General features: G+C 25.7%; 1 protein-coding gene across 1 annotated transcript; it reads left to right on the plus strand.

The window, feature by feature from the left end:
* Positions 1–10,569: 10,569 nt before the first annotated feature.
* Positions 10,570–12,313, plus strand: LOC107163307 (ADP/ATP translocase 2-like). Its single transcript, XM_015510668.2, has 4 exons — positions 10,570–10,862; positions 11,040–11,301; positions 11,390–11,624; positions 11,886–12,313. The coding sequence occupies exons 1-4, from the start codon at positions 10,670–10,672 to the stop codon at positions 12,126–12,128; spliced, it is 933 nt and encodes a 310-aa protein (XP_015366154.1). The 5' UTR covers positions 10,570–10,669; the 3' UTR covers positions 12,129–12,313.
* Positions 12,314–14,658: the final 2,345 nt, after the last annotated feature.

The raw sequence follows: 14,658 nt of genomic DNA on the forward strand, positions 1-14,658 counted from the left end.
TAAAAAAATTCTCTTTAATTGTTTTATCATCATATTATATAAATGTTGTGAAATGAAAAGATTAAATATAAAAGATAAACTACAAATTTAAAAGGTTTTATATTATGTACCATAGTGCCCCGTGATGTGTCTCTTTGTGTACAAGGTTGGGTCACAGTGAGACACTATGACATTTTTAAAAAACATTTCTCTGGGTTGAAATTTCGTTAAATTTTAGAATGAAGTACCTAATATGTTTTTAATGCTCAATAATATTTAGAATAAAACCATAATGAAGTTGAAGGATTATCACTTAAAACAAAAACAATATTTAAAAAGTAATTTTTAGTGTCTCACTGGGGCCACCTCTCCCCTATACATATATAATATGTATAACTCACAGGAGCAATTTTCTAAAAAAAATTTTTTTTTTAAGGAAAAAATAAACAAAATATATCTATTTTAAATTGTATGCCAACATGCAATATACAACGATTGCATGCATTATAGGTTAAGAACTGTAAGATTAGATAGGTAAGTAAGAATATCTTTAAAAAGAAGGTGTCAAAGTCCCAGTAATAAAAAGCAAAATGTTTAACCCCCCCCCCCCCCCCCATTGAAAACTCCTGAGTACGCCTCTGCTCTCACTATAACCTTTAAAAGTCATAATGGCTACTAATATATTTGTTTTATTTTTAGGACTTGAGATGTTTTTTGCTTAAGCATATTTTGAGTATTCAAATAATTGAAATGTGTAGTATGTATTATATAAGCTACTAATTATTTTACTTTCGATACTAAATTTATTATGTGCTTTTTAAGTTGAAAAATATGGTTCACTCTCCTTAAATTAAAAACAAATGCATTAACAACATGCGAATATTATTTTAACAAAAATTAACCAATTATTTATACTTTTCTAGATAATTTATTTTAAAAATGCAGAATTTATTACTTTTTAGATATAGGTAAAACATAGGTGGTATCTAATAGTAGGTTGTAGCCTGTAGGTAGTTACAAATATACAACTGTGCTGTACAACTTATTCTCTATATAGGTTACTATCTAGCGTTTTTTCTTTTGATATTATTATTTATTATTTTTTTTTTTTTTTGTCTTAATATAAATAGACCATTTAGGCCCTTAGCCGCAACCACCATCACACATCTCTCCATGCTTCTCTATCATTAGCTAGCTCTTCACCGTTTATTACTCCTAGAATTTGTAGGTCACTCTTAACTCTGTTTATCCATCTTTGTCTTTAATACTTGATTGATAAACTAATGAAACATCGACGTCTGGTATAAGTACACAAATCATTAGGACATACACCGTATTATACAATAAAAACGATAAAAAAATGTTTCAATTGAAAAATATATCTACATTCAAAACTTCTAAAAATATAATTACTTATTCAACTTTATTTGTTGTGTGAATTTTAGTATTAAAAACCCATATAAAACCAAACACAACACTGGGTCACAAGCAGTAAATATGTAATGAACATAGACATTAAAATGTAATATTTAAATATATATTTTGGTAAGAACTATACTCAAATACAATTATCGAGGATCCTGACAATTACGGAAACTAAATAGAAAAATTATGATTGATATCATATTTGATTCTATAATCATGCTATTCTTCAGAATATTTTTTCTTTCAAATAATTAGCGAGAGGCAGGTCCTCACATCAAATTTTAAATCCCTGTACTAAATGTTTTAATAATCCCTTTAATACAAATCTTTCAATAAATTACAACTCATTACAGACATCACGGGTAGCCAATACACGATTATTACCTAATATATTATAATATATATTTATACTAATGATAAAATATTATTTCATACAGAATAATTAGTAGTTTTATCAAAATTTCAACGGTCCCCTTAAAAAGCTAGACCCTATTGTAATCCTGATCAAACAATCACCTTTATGGGGTCTCTAAGGAGAGGTATACATTATCTTTTATCAAATTTTACTTGATAAAATGTTAATTTATTAATTATTAGTGCTATCTATTTACTTTGTATTGTTTTATTCATATTTAGAGGTGTACCTATTTATTTTCGATTGGATAAACTGCAATATTATTAAGAAAGTTCAAAAACATGGTTGGTAGATTTAAAACACACATTGATGCATACTAAATAAATTATAAAACAATGTGTTACAGTGCTGTAAATAAATATCATTGGAAATTGATACATAATGATTTATTTTTGTTAATTTTATTTGTTTAATATCGTATTATTTTAAATATGTAAATATACATTAGAGTATGTGATCACAATACCATTACATACCTATATATTATGAAATGCTGTACAAGTTTTACACACTAAGTTTACAAAACTATTTTACGTACCTTCAAATTGTACAATATACCTAGTACAGGCAATGCAGCAGTAGGTACCTAATATATTATTTAATTACGGTTTTTTTTTGCAACTATACGTATATATGTATATTTAGATTATGCCAATCTATTATTATTTAAATGTTCATGTATTGCATGTACTTACCTAGTACCTACTTCAATAAATAAATTATTATTGAGGTTCATTTAAAATTTATACTTTTGACCGTGCATACTAAATTCGTATAATTTAATAATCAATAAAATATAGCCAATTTGTAATAATAAAAAACACTTATTTCATCAATAATGAGCTAAAATAATTTTTATACATGACGGAGAAAAATATAATAATATACTAGAACTGTCACAATTTGTATTTTCATATACAAATAACAAATATCTTCTGTATATTGTATTTTTAACTAATTCATTACTTATCTCTATTTTTGAATTTGATTTTTATGTTTTTTCTGTGTCAAATACCTACAATATGTTATTTATATAGTAACAGTTGACAAGTTAATCAAATATTTTTGTAGTTCAATGTCACAAGCATGGTTATCTACAATTACTCCATAAGTAGTCACTATCGATAGCATAGTAGGTAGTTAATATAGCGGCAAATACAGGGTAATATACGAATTATTTTTTTACATTAATCAGATTCTTTATAATTATTATAAATACGAGTATAATTAGTTCATTACTTACCTTGAATATATCGTACATATTTATTTATTATGTTATAAAAGATGCCTAGACAACTTTTATGTAAAACTGTACAGCAGTAATACAAAGTATAAACAAAATCAGAAGACGGAATATGACGGTTAGGAACTGAGTTATTTTTATGAGTAGGTATTGATTAGGCTATTTTTTTAGCTTTCATTATTACTCAGAATTTTTGTACATATTATTTTTGTTGGAGAGTAGTAATTAATGATAACCACAAAGGTACATTTATGGGGAGGGGAGGGCATGTCGTGATTCCACCAATCTTCATATGGATATATTACATTGTGTAATAATTATTAACTACTAATAAGCTATAGCATATTTATAAATATAATACTAATAGTCTTAAAGCTATTATAGCCTACTTGTGAATATATAGCCATATAGGCACATATATAATATATATATAATAGAATGTACAATATTTTGTATTAATATAAAATTACAATACTTTATATCCTATGTATTGTTCATATACATATAATAATATCATACTATAATATTATCATCAGTGATTAGGATGACATTTATTTCCATATATTTTTTACGCTATTGCATATCGATATTTTGTCAGTTATCGATAACACTCAGCATACGTGTAAAACGCAAGTCGCAAACATTTCTATTTCATACATAGCCATCCACATAGCTAGCTACATAGGTGTATACTATAAATACATTATTTCTATGTAAATAAAATATACTATATAAAGAGAACATGTTCAGCAGATACATGGCTATGACTGGTATTAGTTAGTATGTGTGATTACGCAGTCGCACATCAAAAGCACATGAACCAATGCCTGAATGACATCAATGAACAATAATACGTATAGGTACTAAAATTAATCCTAATTTTAATTATAATAATTAAATTTTATTTTTTTTATTATACATATAGTTAAGCATCAACAACTATGGTTATTAGACTTACAACGATATAAATTTTAGTGAAATAACAATAAATAAATAGAATTCATTAGACTGGGTTATACATATCAATATGTTTGAGAAATGAAATAATTCTATGGTTGTTGATGTCGTCAATGAGGCACAGAGCTTCGAAGAGGCTGTATGGAATTCCAAAAATAATAATTAAAAAGGTACAATAAATAATATAATACATTATATAATTATGCATACGTTATTTTTGTTTATGCATAATACTAAATAAGCGCATTAGTTAATTGTTAATATTTAAAATTTTAGCCAAAATGTCAGTAACTTATATAGTTATATTCAAAGATATATAGATACTGTTATGAGACAGTTGTTTCTCGAGGAGTCGTACACACTCATACCAAATCTTACGATTCGGGAGGAGTCTGCTGTATTATTGTAAAAATAAATAAATACACTAATTATAACTGAAACTCAAATACTATGTTTTTATGTCTAAATCTCTAATTTAAAACAAAAAGACAGACCCAACTACTTTCTACCATATGCATATGAGGAGTGGTTTCTGTCTGATAATACTTATATTTTGAAGCATTTGTGGAAAAACGTTTTAAATGCTAATAGATATTCAAACAATCTACAAAAAAAGATTTATAGTATAAACGCAGAGTTTATTTAAAAAATATTGTGATACTAAAATCAGAATTGCTGTGGCGCCTTCTCAGCTTTAAAAAGCTGTAAATTATGTCATATTTTAGTGTACATTTAGAGGTATAATTAGCTCCTGAATTTCAAATAAAATATAGTTTTATACTTATAATATATAATGCTAAAGAAAATGTTTTCTTCTTTAATATTAATATTTTATATTTATATTCTATAATATCACTTTTTTCTGCGTTTAAATAACAAAAGCCTATGGTTCTATATACTATTAAATAAATGTCTTTCATTCGTAAATTAGATTCATATTAAATGCGCTGATTGTTCGTTTAATTTTTAATATATTGTCTAAATTAAAAATATATATACATCTTCTGTTATTTATACATTCGATAATACTTTCAAATTTAATATTAAGATTATACTGTCTCCAGAAAACCGTAATGTATGTACATTACACAGGGAATAATGTTATAAATTATGTTTTATATAATGAAATGTGGGTTTAGTAATTCGATTTACATAATAAAGTTAAAAATAAAGACGTGTGATTATATTACCGTTTCGGATTTATACATTACACTGTAAGATTATGAAATTATATAGATAAAAATCGGGTAAGTGGATGTCGCTCTGCTGTACATTAGGTGGTGGGGTGGACCTCTGACTAGGGTAGGTTAGATTTGAATGCAATGATAGGTATCATTGTATACGAAAAACGATTCTGAACGGAGATGATTTGTCAGTCTAGCATATATTATAGATAATTAAAAATTTTCAAATCTTTGATTTAAAAAGAAAATTTTGTATAAATTTCTAGCTTAAAATAATTTGCGAATTTTCGTAATTTTTACGTATTTAGTTAATATTTGAACTTCAAATGCTAATAAACAAAAATTGTGCCTACGTATTTTTATAATTTTTTAATTACTATAAGAATAACTTATGAGGAACTTTGTATTAAATTTTCAAACAAATTCTTCTCTAATATCCATGAAAACATTTCGTAATCACAATATAATCATCTCGTCTAATAATATATATGTGTTATAATCTGTGGTACAATTATTGAACAAATTTTCAATTTTTCAATTTCCGATCTAAATATCTGGTGAAATTTTCAAGTATCTACGACTTATAATTTTTGAAGTATAACAAATAATATTTAAATTCGTTTGACTCGTTTGAGGATATCGTAATCATTACGCGATTTCATAAAAATTTCAAACTCAAACGCTCAAAACATTTTTCCTATAATGACGCTTCAAATTTTCTCTATAGCTATTTGAAGCAAAACTTATGGAAAACTTGGTGTTAAATTTTATAACCTTAGATATAAATACAAACAATATTATGAATTTTGAACTACAAAATAATTTGCAAATATTCATGGTTTTGACGAATTTCTGTCAATATTTGAAATTCAAATGCTAATAACAATTTAATTTGAATTTCCGGTTGACATGTTTTTTGTGATAAAGATTGACAAATTTTTAAGGAATCTTGTATTAAATTTTCAAATCTTAGATTTAAAAAGAAAATTTTTTATGAATTTCTAGCTTATAATAATTTGCGGAATTTCGTGATTTTTACGTATGTTGTCAAAATTAAAATTTAAATGCTTGTAAAAAAAAAATGTGACTATACATTTCTTTTATTTTTCAACTGATATTGTAAAAATATATTATGAGCCTTGCATTAAATTCTCAAATCTTAGAATTAAAAATAAAAACTTTTATTATGAATTTCGATCTAAGATAATTTGAACATTGCCGTAATTTTTATTTATTTAGTCAAAATTTGAACTATAAACGCTTATAAAAAAAAATTGTGCCTATGTATTCTTATAATTTTTTAATCACAATAAGACTAACTTATGACAAACTCTGTATTAAATTAATTTTCAAGTATTTTGATAGGTCCAAAAAAATTTTATCAACACTTCAAAAAAAATTTTTCAGAAAAATTGAAAATTTCAGTTGTCTATAAATACCTCAAAAAAAGTCAAAATATTTTGAAAATTAAATCATGTAAAGAAAATGCCAATCTCAATAACTGGTAAAATTACGTATCAACTTATAAGGAAAATTTTATTAAATTTTCAAGTTTTTTTGGTCGTCCAACATTTTTTTACCGACATTTCAAAAAAAAATTCTCAAAAAAATTGAAAATTTCAGTGGTCTATAAATAACTCAAAAAATGTCGAAAATTTTTGAAAATTAAACTGTATATAGATATCCCTAACGTTAACATTTGGTGAAAATTTCAATTATTTACAGTGATTAGTTTTTGAATTACAACCATATAAAAATATCGATTTGGTCGAAAACTGGTTTTGCGTTAAAATTACCGTTTTTCTGTCATTTTTTTTTTGTTTTTCTCGATTTTTTTGAAAACTGTTGTAAATGTTTACTTTTGACCTAAATGCACCAAGGATATTCACTTTTACATCGGAAACCACCCCCAAAGTTTGAAATTGAAGCATTATTTCTACTAGCTGTACACAGACACACAAAAAAAAAAAACACATCATTGTAAAATCAATACATTCATCACTTCGTTCAGAATCTAAAACAAATTTGGACGAAATTAAAGATATTTAAAAAAATGTATTTTAGTTATTTTGTTGTAATTCTGTTGTATTCTCTCTAGCTCCTTAGACTCCAGATAATATTTCTTATATGATAATTTGATATCTTTAATTTAAATTTAAACTATTTATTTTATTCAAAAAAATGTTTTTCCATTGTATTTCAAAAAATATTATTCATATAAACTTGAATCATTTAACAGTAACTTATAAAATAATATTTTATACACAGGGAAATTATCAAAATATTTAGTCAAATTCTAAGCATTTTATAGACATTTGAAATTTTCTAATATTCGAATTTTTTAGATTTTAATTTATATAAAACGATCTCTCTATCAGATAGACCGAGTCTATCTAATACTATATATAACTGCCTATGCTCATTATTTTGTCATAAAATTGGTATTATAAAAAACTCTATTATATAGGAATTTCAAAATCAACATATATTATTGTTGTGATTTTTTAATAAGTTATTTCAATGTTGATAAATTTGTTTTAAAATTTTATATTTTGGATATTAATGATTAAAATATCAAATATAATAATGAGTTAAAATTAATTATAAATCAAACAACAGTAGTTAAAATTATTAAATATCAATAGATCTATCATTATGTTTAAGTAGTGTATTTAGTAGATTAGGTACATATACTATAATAGTTTTATAAGCATAACTCTTTTACTAACTTACTGCCATTCAAAAATATATTATTTATGTTGTATGTAGGGTGATTCTTTTAAGTGGGTACACTAATTATCTCGAAAAGTATTTACTTTTTTCAAAATATTTTTTTACATGGTTTCAAGTTGTTAAAAAACCAACGTTTTTATTAAAAAATTATATTTTTAACATTTTTTTATCCCTATTTTTTAAGTATTTTACTTTTTTGAATGACAACATGTAGTTTTAATTTGATATTCCAAAACAGAATATTTTTCTAAGTAATTTGTTATATAAAAATTGAATTTAGGGCAAGTAGTTTACGAGATATAGGTATTTAAAGTTTAGATGAGCGGAGTGGAGTGGTACGGGGTTACCCCGCAAAATGTTTGTCCACTACTCCGCTTGTCTAAACTTTAAATACATATAACTCATAAACTACTCGTCCTAAATTCGATTTTTACGTATCAAAATACTTAGAAAAATATTCTGCTTTGGAATATGAAATTAAAACTCTATGTTCTCATTCAAAAAAGTAAAAAACTTAAAAAATGATAAGGATAAAAAATATTTAAAAATATAATTTTTTAATAAAAACGTTGGTTTTTTAACAACTTGAAACCATGTAAAAAAATATTTTGAAAAAAGTAAATACTTTTCGAGATAATTAGTGTACCCACTTAAAAGAATCACTCTGTATATGACATGTTTAAACGGAATAAAAAAAAAAATTAATTATAATATAAAATATAGAGGTACCTCTAGGTTCTACTTCATTGTTTCATTGAAAAAAACTCAAAAATATTTTCAAATAAAATAAGTTAACAAAAATGTAACTATGTAATCATATAGATGATTGTAGTAAAAAACTGCCAAACGATTTTCCCCATTAAAATCTGATTCTGGCTATTCGCCTGCTCTATTTACCAATAATAGATAGCATCGTTACAATTAGATTTATACAATAATGGTAGCTGCTAAGCTGATATAAATCACAAAATATAAAAAGATAAATTATTGAGATTTTACTTCTTTGCTTATAGATTAATGATAGACATAGAATATTATTGTATAGAGAATTAAGAATAATAATTATTAAAAAATACCTCGTGTCGACTTTCTTCTATTTGGTGTATACACATTACACAATATGCATAGAATATTTAATGTACAAATTTTATATTCCTAAAATAAATTTTGCTACTCAAATTTCAATTATACAATTTTTCAAATCATAAAATGATTTATTAGATAATTTATTTATTAATTATTCTGAAAGTATTTAAATATTTTTTTAAACGGTATGAAAATATTTATTTTTATTTTTGAATACATGTGGATAAAAAACTTTTATAAAATATACATTTAAAAACTATTTGTTTTTATAACATAAAATTGTACATAAAAATAAATTCCATATTCTAATATTATTTTCAGTGAATTTTACCTACTAAGATTTTGAGTTAGCATATTTTTAATATTTATAATAAGGTAGCTTTGTCCATTCAAAGATGTTTGAGTGGAAATATTTAATTCATGTAGAATTTAATTAGGTTCTAAGACTTAATTTGAATAACGTTTTACGATTTGTATGCATTGTAATTTTTCCTTTATGATTATATAATATAAAATAATATTACTTAGGATGCTTTTGATAGACTATTTATTAAACTGAAGTAGCTTGATTGAAAATCTGGTTTTCTGGTTTTGAACGTGTAGGATGCGTTTCTTAAATAGATTCCGTTACTTACTAGATTTTAAAACGACAATTTAAAAAGGTAACACTTACAATTGTAACAATGATTTATAATAACCTGTCGATCAGATGAACATTGTATAAAATGATTAAATTATTACAATCGAAACAAAACGAATGAATGTTTGGCAGGTAGAACGAACTTAGTCCCTGACAAATCATTTGACACACCTAACGACCTTGTGAAAAAAATATCTAATAATTAATTGCCAGAATTATTTCTGAGTAAAAATTGTGGCGAAATATAAGAAGTATAAGAATATTTTTATTTTTTTGCAACTTAATATTATGATTATGCTTAAATAATATAAAAGAAAATTTGTATACTTTACATGTTATAAGTTATCTTTAAAAATAATTTTAATTGGTCTTAATGAAAGAAAATATTTTTTATTTTACTATTTTATTTAGATAATTAATAAAAACATAAAATGTGTTCACTTTTGATTGAAAGTTTTAGTAATTATAATATGTATTAATGATAATATTTCAACTATATAATACTATATTGTTTTTAAAATAAGTATGATATTGTTTTAATATAACATATAATTGATATTAAGTAGAACATTGAATAAATATAGTAAAATACTTATGATCACCTAGTTAAAATATTGCTGATCTTGTTGAAATTAAAAGTTGACGAACAATTTATAAATATATATTATAATATGCTTATTTAATTTCATATTAATTAAGCCAAAATATATATTATACCTATGATTACTTTTACGCATCTTATTATTGAAAATCAATAATTCACGTTCAATGTTCTTTTTTTTTTATTTCTACTTTTGATTTTACACAATGATGATTTCAATGCAAAACTAACGCAATAATAGTGGCCCAGAGAAACTTGGCAATACGCCAGGTGGCCAAAAATCCAACGATATAAGCATAGCTGTGTCGCCCTTAGAGTCAGTCGTGTCAGTACCTTCTCCGTTGCGTGTGACTCAGTTTCGATCAAATTTATATACCTAACAGTTTAACGCCAGCATAAATAAACAATGGCTTTGAACAAGAAAGAAACACATATGATGCCTGCCTTAGCTGACCCAATATCTTTCGCAAAGGATTTCTTAGCCGGTGGTGTTTCCGCTGCCGTATCTAAGACAGCTGTCGCTCCGATCGAACGTGTCAAATTGTTGTTACAAGTACAACATATTTCCAAGCAAATTGCACCAGAAGACAGATATAAAGGTATTTTGTGTTTGACAATAAAATATAATTTCAATAGATTAAATGTTCTTGAACGATTTTTTTCTATAATTTACTTTAATTGCTAATTGTTTCCGGAAAATATATAAAGATAAATGTATAAATTACAGCCTATAATTTTAATTTATGTTAATACTAGTATAATTTATCAATCGTTAGGCATGGTGGACTGTTTTGTACGTATTCCCAAGGAACAGGGAATTACAGCTTATTGGAGAGGAAACATGGCCAACGTGATTAGGTACTTCCCGACTCAAGCTTTGAACTTTGCATTCAAGGACAAATACAAGCAAATCTTTTTGGGAGGTGTAGACAAGAACACACAGTTCTGGAGATATTTTGCCGGTAATTTAGCATCAGGTGGTGCAGCTGGTGCCACTTCCTTATGCTTTGTATACCCATTGGACTTCGCTAGGACCAGGTATGTCCAAAAAAAAGAATACAAGGTGGCTACTATCAAAAGTTTTTAAAAATATTCTTTTACAATTCATATCTAAAACATTTAATAGGTTAGCCGCTGATGTCGGTAAAGCTGGAGCTGGTCGGGAATTCAACGGACTGGGAGACTGTTTGACCAAGGTCTTCAAATCTGACGGAATTTCTGGATTGTACAAAGGTTTTGGTGTATCCGTTCAAGGAATCATCATTTACAGAGCATCATACTTCGGTTGCTTCGACACTGCTAAGGGAATGTTGCCAGACCCCAAATCTGCTGGATTTCTTTTATCGTGGGCTATCGCTCAAGTAAATTAAATAATTCACTAAATATCATATTAGCATACCAAATAGGATATAAAATATCGGTTGAACATGTAGAGTTTTCAGTATGAGCTTTCTATAATTTCATATAAAATAACAAATTTTAAATCATACTTTTCAACATTCTGATTTAAGTTCATGTTTAGGTAATCGATTTTCTAAATTTAAATACAACAGATTTAATTCGTTAAAAATTTATATTTTAATAATTTATAACTATTGATTAATGTCTATTCATTTTTATAGGTTGTAACAACTGTTGCTGGAGTTGTTTCATATCCCTTCGACACAGTCAGAAGGCGCATGATGATGCAAAGTGGTCGTGCTAAGTCTGAAATCGTTTACAAGAGCACTCTTCACTGTTGGTCAGTAATTGCAAAGACAGAAGGAATGGGTGCTTTCTTCAAGGGAGCTTTCTCAAACGTGTTGAGAGGAACCGGTGGTGCCTTAGTATTGGTGTTGTATGATGAAATCAAAACACTCCTCTAAGATAAAAAATTCCAATTTAGTAACCAATCGATGGGTTAGTATGTAAGAAAATTAAACAACCTACTTCACCCAATTTGTACATACATCTATAGTAAATTGGAGAACGGAGAGGATATCATATTTGTATCATAAAAATCAAACTACATTATTGTTATCGTGTAAATAAATGGAAAATTGTTACTTAACTGATATAATTTTTATTTCGTCAACATTTTAGCATTTGTAATACCTATACAATTTTCTCACAAAAATTTTTTTCCAAAGGATATAATAGTTTTTTTTAGTATTTCTATTTTTAAAAGTTCTAAAGTCTGGCGGATGCTCAGTTGTACACATTATAACAAGCCAGGAGAACATTATCAATGTCATTCTATATTTAGCGACCCAGTTACGTTGTTGCCAAAATAGAATTTCAGTACCAGACGTAGCAACTAGCAGAGGTTAATATTCTAATCATACACCTTACACTATATTATTTACGTACCCACATATACACCAACTATTAAAACAGTAGATTTAGTAGAAACCCGAAATAAATATATTCGTAATATTCAAATTTTAAAATAATAGAAATCAAATAATTTTTACATATTAGTCGAAACGTCCATTTCATGCGTTATCACTGTTTAATTTTTTAGCAATACCCATATGTTGGTTTATTGTTAGGAGGGACTTTTTCAAACAATTATAACTACATATGCTAGGAAAATTATTATATAAACAAAGGCCTTAATGAATAACATATGAATTATTAAGACATCATACAATTTAATAAATGCCTAGTGTGCCCAATTTATTATAGTTTTGAGGAATTCAAGCGATCTTTCGTTGAACGATACGTTAGTTTTAATCGGTTAAAAACTTGAAATTTTAATACTTCATTCCTTAGAGGTTTTTGTGATTGAAAATTAAAAAAATTTGAGCTCAAATCCACAATAATTTTTTATAAGCGTCCTTTTAACCGTTAGGAATTTTAAATACATATTTATCAAATGTTTATTTTATAATTTTCTATGCATTATACAATTTCAAAATATTTTAACCCGTTTTAGAGTTATCTATAGTCATTTTCAATTTTTTTAGTTTTTATTCTATACATATTAATAAAATTTTGTTATTGGGTCAAATGCTTGAAAATATAATACAAGGTTGTATACCTTATATGTTGTTATAATAGCAGTTTATTATTGTTAAAGATCCACATTGCTAATTAAAGACGTGATATTAAGGAATATATACTTAAAGTTAATTTGATCCAAATAATAATAAAATTCTGTTGATAATAAGTAGGAAACGGATATTAATTCCATAAAAATAAGAAAAATGTCTTTAAAAAATACGACTTAATATCTTGAAAAAAATGATTTAATATCAAAAAGATTCTCTAAAAAACTTTTTAAATTCAATAAAAACACAATTTCGAACTCAAAACTTATAAAAAACACATTAATTTAACTCAACAGTGCAATACAAAGTTACAATTTAAATAAATAGTTTATCTTATCTTTACCTAATTGCATGTAATATGTTGTAACTTGTATGTATGTTTATATACGTGTGTACTGTCTACACGCGTGTGAACAATAATTTCGTTTGGTGTCAGGGTTTATCTGATAAACCATCATACATTTTTATTTTTATTTTTTAGTATGAATGTTAATCTATATTTTTATCAATTTTTATTTATTCCTATATAAAAATGACTTAGGAACATAAAAATGCACTAAAAATGTCAAAAATGTGAAGTAAAAGTTACATTTTTTAATTCCTTGATGTATTAATGAACTTCGTGCTTGGAATCGGATATTCAGAAAAAAATGCAATTTGCATTCAAATCTATTCCCTAATGATTAGTAATAGCAGTAGTTTTAGCTCTGATAATACCTGCAATACGTTTATAAAATATTTATCTTATTGGATATTTATTAGCATATTAAAACAAACTGATAAAATAATATAAGCAGAAGAAACATTTTTTATTTTGTGTAAATCACTGGGTTAAAAAAAATTACTTGAATGATATATTTATTTAAAAATTTCGTCAATAGATTGTATATATAAGTAATTACGTAGGTAATATTATATAATATATATAGAGTGTTTCATAATGAATGCAGTTTTTAATGTTGCTATAAATCAGTTTATTTTATAAAAAATACATTATTAATGATTCATATTATTTCACTATTAGTTGAGGTTTAAGTGTTTAAGTGTAAAATTTTATATTGACATATTGTGCATATGACCTAGAGTCATTAACAACAGCGAAACATCGAAAAATCGAACATTGGGCTCGTTAGCGCCTAGGAGTTTTAATATTCGAAATTGATCCTGTCTCTTTGAATTTACCGACTAGCCTCACTATTGGTGATGCGGTCATCGCTTCACGATGTTTGAGGATCGTATGAAATTTTCTATAAGTTACAGCAATACACACGCCATGTATATAATGGGTTTTAATAAGCAAAACGTGTTGCTCGTTGCTTGATTGTATACCGCTCCATGACGACAAATAAATAATAAATTGATT

The sequence above is a fragment of the Diuraphis noxia genome, unplaced genomic scaffold (assembly GCF_037042655.1).
Source record: "Diuraphis noxia isolate RWA-SAM2 unplaced genomic scaffold, SU_Dnox_SAM2 contig0003, whole genome shotgun sequence".
Lineage (NCBI taxonomy): Eukaryota > Metazoa > Arthropoda > Insecta > Hemiptera > Aphididae > Diuraphis > Diuraphis noxia.

What these genes read in the sequence shown, in the direction of transcription:
- LOC107163307 (XM_015510668.2), top strand. Translation starts at nt 10,670, where the DNA reads ATGGCTTTGAACAAGAAAGAAACACATATGATGCCTGCCTTAGCTGAC. An exon ending in ACCAGAAGACAGATATAAAG is followed by an intron (nt 10,863 to 11,039) that starts GTATTTTGTGTT and finishes ATCAATCGTTAG; the next exon opens with GCATGGTGGACTGTTTTGTA. An exon ending in TTGGACTTCGCTAGGACCAG is followed by an intron (nt 11,302 to 11,389) that starts GTATGTCCAAAA and finishes AACATTTAATAG; the next exon opens with GTTAGCCGCTGATGTCGGTA.